Raw genomic sequence first — 3028 nt, 5'->3', positions numbered from 1 at the left:
AGCTGATGGCCTAGCACTCCATGGCTGGCAGTGCCGGGGGATCTGGGGCCGGGGACAGTTGTCACCCCATTGCCAGCCTCCCCAGGGGACCCTTGGCCAGCATGGGGACCACGGGGGGGACAGGGTCACTCACAGCCCAGCCGCAGGCAGATGGTGGCCCAGGTCTCGCCGGTGCCAGGGTGGTGGCAGCTGTAGGAGCCCTCATGGGCCAGGCTGGCGTTGGGGAGGGCCAGCCCAGGGGCAGGAAATGTCCCCAGGACAGTGTCCCCCCGGTGCCACTCAGCAGGGCCCCCCGCGGCGGCCGGGCACCGCAGCAGCACCTCGGTGCCCAGGGTGCCGTGCTGCAGGGTGCAGCGGCCTGGGGGACACGGCAGAGGGCAGGGGATGCACCCCCAGAACAGCCCCCCTGATCCCCTCAGTGATCCCAGCAGGGGGCTCAAGGGGACACATCACAGCTGGGGCAGGAAGGGTCTGTGCCTCCCTGGGCCCCCAACTCTGTTCCCAGCCCCCCGATGCCCCTCTCTCCCCAATGTCCCCAGGCCCTGTGCCTCTGTCCTTGGTCTCCTTATGTCCCCAGTCCCACCAGCATGTCTATTCCTCCATCACCAGTCCCCCCATGTCCCCAGTCCCACCGATGTTCCTATAGCTCCATCCTTGCTCCCTCTATCTCTGTCACCAGTGTTCCCAGTCTGCCCAACCCTGCTGCCTCTAGTCCCCCCAGTTTCCCCCAGACCTCCATTCCAAACCCCTAGTCCCTCTACAGTCAGTCCCCCCTGCCCCCTTAGCTCTGTCCCCATTGTCCCCATCCCCCCTAGGTCCCTCCAGACCTCCATCCCAGCTGCCCCAGTCCTTCCATCCCTGGTCCCACATGCCCCCCTACCTCTGTCCCTGTTGTCCCCATCCCCTGTGCCCGCTGTGCTGTTGTAGGGAACAGTGCAGGCAGGTGCCACCAAAGCCACCACCCAAAGCCACTTCATGGCAGGGAGACTCAGCAGAGCTGCCCAGTTCCAGGGACCTGGGGGGACAGGTGGGTCAAAGGCTCAAAGCTCAGGGCAGGGGACAGCAGGGTCCCCACAGGTCCCCAGGTGGTCCATTGGGTTCAAACCCACCTCCGGGCCACCCCACAGTGCTGTGCCTCAGTTTCCCCCTGGCTTTGCCAGACGCCCTGGGGAGAGGGGATGGGTTTGTCCCTGCAGAGGACAGATCCTGCTGCCAGGAAGGAGGAGGGAGCAAAAGCACCCTGTGCCACCAGGGTTCCCACAGGGACCTGCACTCACCCCTGCACTCCCGTGCCCATGTTTGGGATTTTAGGTCACTTTGGGTCTCGACCAGGGCAGGGGCCAGTGCCCTCAGCTGTCCCCCAGCTCCCAGGGTGTCTGAGAGGGACTGTCCCTCACTGAGACCCCCCCCAGACCCAGCCCAGGCACCGAGCTGAGCTCCCCACTGTCACCAAGCCCAGCCCTACAGGGACAAATCCTGCCCTCGCGGCTGGCTGAGCCCCGGGGGTGACATCCTGCCTTTCCCTGTACCACAGACGAAGCTCCCCATGTGCCCCCCCAACCAGGGGCTGGGGGGCTGCCCCCGGGCCCCCCCTACGCCCCCAGCCCCACGGGGAGCCCTGTCCCCCCTCACGCTCACCACGGCAGGGCCAGCAGCCAGGACCAGAGGATGTACACGGCGTTCCTAGCCGGGCTCAGCCCATTTCCTCGGGCAGGCAGCTCTGTCCCCCCCCAGCAGGGACCGCCCTGTCCCGGGGCCCGCAGGAAAACCATCCTGGATCTGCCTGAGAGGGTTTCAACCCTTCCCGTGCCCCCATCCTGCTTCCTTCATGTTCACCTGCTCCCAGCTGGGGACATCCAGGCTGGGTGGCCCCAGCCCCCTCCCATCCCCAGCTCCCCCAGCCTCTCCACACTCTGTGCCCACCCAGGGATGAACTGTCCCCTTGGTGTGAGTACAAATATTTTATTGCTGCTGTGCTGGGGTACGTGGGACACGGGGTGGCCAGGGCTGGGGTGGGGGTGCCTGTGCCAGTGACAAGGTGCTGCCCGCAGAAGCAAAGGGGGCTCAGAGGGTGCTGGCACGGGCCTGCCCCCCCAGCCGTGTCACTGGCTGTGCCACCAAGCCCTGTGGCACTGCCCTGTAGGGCAGGGGATCATCTGCCCTGCTCCTGCAGCCGCTGCATCCTCAGGATCTGGCACAGGAGTCTCTGCACGTCCTCGTCCATGTGGCCCTGGCGTGGAGGGGACAGGGGAGGGGATGTCACAGGGGACATCGGGGAGTCTCTGTGCGTAGCCCAAGGATCCCTGGGTTGGCACCTGGATCCAGCCCCTTGCTGTGTCCCACACGCCTGTGGGCATCCCCGTGGGGCTGGCTGGTACCCTGCTCCCCCCTACCAGTGTCCCCAGTTCCCCCACAGCCACGTCCCTCCCTCACCTGCACTGCATAGAGCAGGTGGCTCCGGTACAGTGTTACCACCTTGCTGTGCCGTGTCTCTGTCTCCTGCAAGACAGCAAGTGGGTTTGAGCACAGGGTCAGAGGGTTGTGGCAGCTCAGAGCCCACCAGCCCATGGCCACAAACCCCCAGAACCCACCAGGCCATGGCCACAAAGCCCCATTACCCACCACCAGCTTCTCCTCCAGCGCCCGGATCCTGGCCTGGAGCGCGGCAGTGTCAGGGGGTGACTGTGCTGGTCCCCGGGGCTCAGGGAGGGCGTTCAGGGCTTCCTTCAGCCTGAAGACCTCCTTGGAGAGCTCAGTGATCTGCACACCCCCAGCTTCTCCTCCAGCGCCCGGATCCTGGCCTGGAGCGCGGCAGTGTCAGGGGGTGACTGTGCTGGTCCCCGGGGCTCAGGGAGGGCGTTCAGGGCTTCCTTCAGCCTGAAGACCTCCTTGGAGAGCTCAGTGATCTGCACAGTGCACAGAGATGACAGGGAGCCCTCACAGACTCACTGATTCCTTTGGTGTGAAGGGACCTTCAAGACCATCCAGTCCCAACCCCATGCAAGGGCAGGGACACCTCCCACCAGCC

The 3028-nt window shown here is 65.6% G+C and overlaps 2 protein-coding genes across 2 annotated transcripts in view; both read right to left on the bottom strand.

Annotated features, from left to right (window-relative positions):
- EBI3 (Epstein-Barr virus induced 3) overlaps window positions 1-103 on the bottom strand; it is a 1144-nt gene extending 1041 nt beyond the window's left edge. Inside the window, exon 1 of the mRNA XM_010004504.1 lies at window positions 74-103. Coding sequence (XP_010002806.1) covers window positions 74-103 — 30 coding nt within the window. The remainder of the gene's footprint in view (window positions 1-73) is intronic.
- Window positions 104-2152: 2049 nt separating this feature from the next.
- Window positions 2153-3028, bottom strand: part of ANKRD24 (ankyrin repeat domain 24) — a 9212-nt gene continuing 8336 nt past the window's right edge. The window contains exons 14-16 of the mRNA XM_010004503.1: window positions 2769-2906; window positions 2434-2499; window positions 2153-2230 (exon numbers count right to left, since the gene is read on the bottom strand). Of these exons, the coding sequence (XP_010002805.1) occupies window positions 2153-2230; window positions 2434-2499; window positions 2769-2906 (282 nt within the window). The remainder of the gene's footprint in view (window positions 2231-2433; window positions 2500-2768; window positions 2907-3028) is intronic.

This window comes from Chaetura pelagica, unplaced genomic scaffold, assembly GCF_000747805.2.
Source record: "Chaetura pelagica isolate M959 unplaced genomic scaffold, ChaPel_1.0 scaffold439, whole genome shotgun sequence".
Taxonomy (NCBI): domain Eukaryota; kingdom Metazoa; phylum Chordata; class Aves; order Apodiformes; family Apodidae; genus Chaetura; species Chaetura pelagica.
This window is presented reverse-complemented; position numbering and strand designations above follow the sequence as displayed.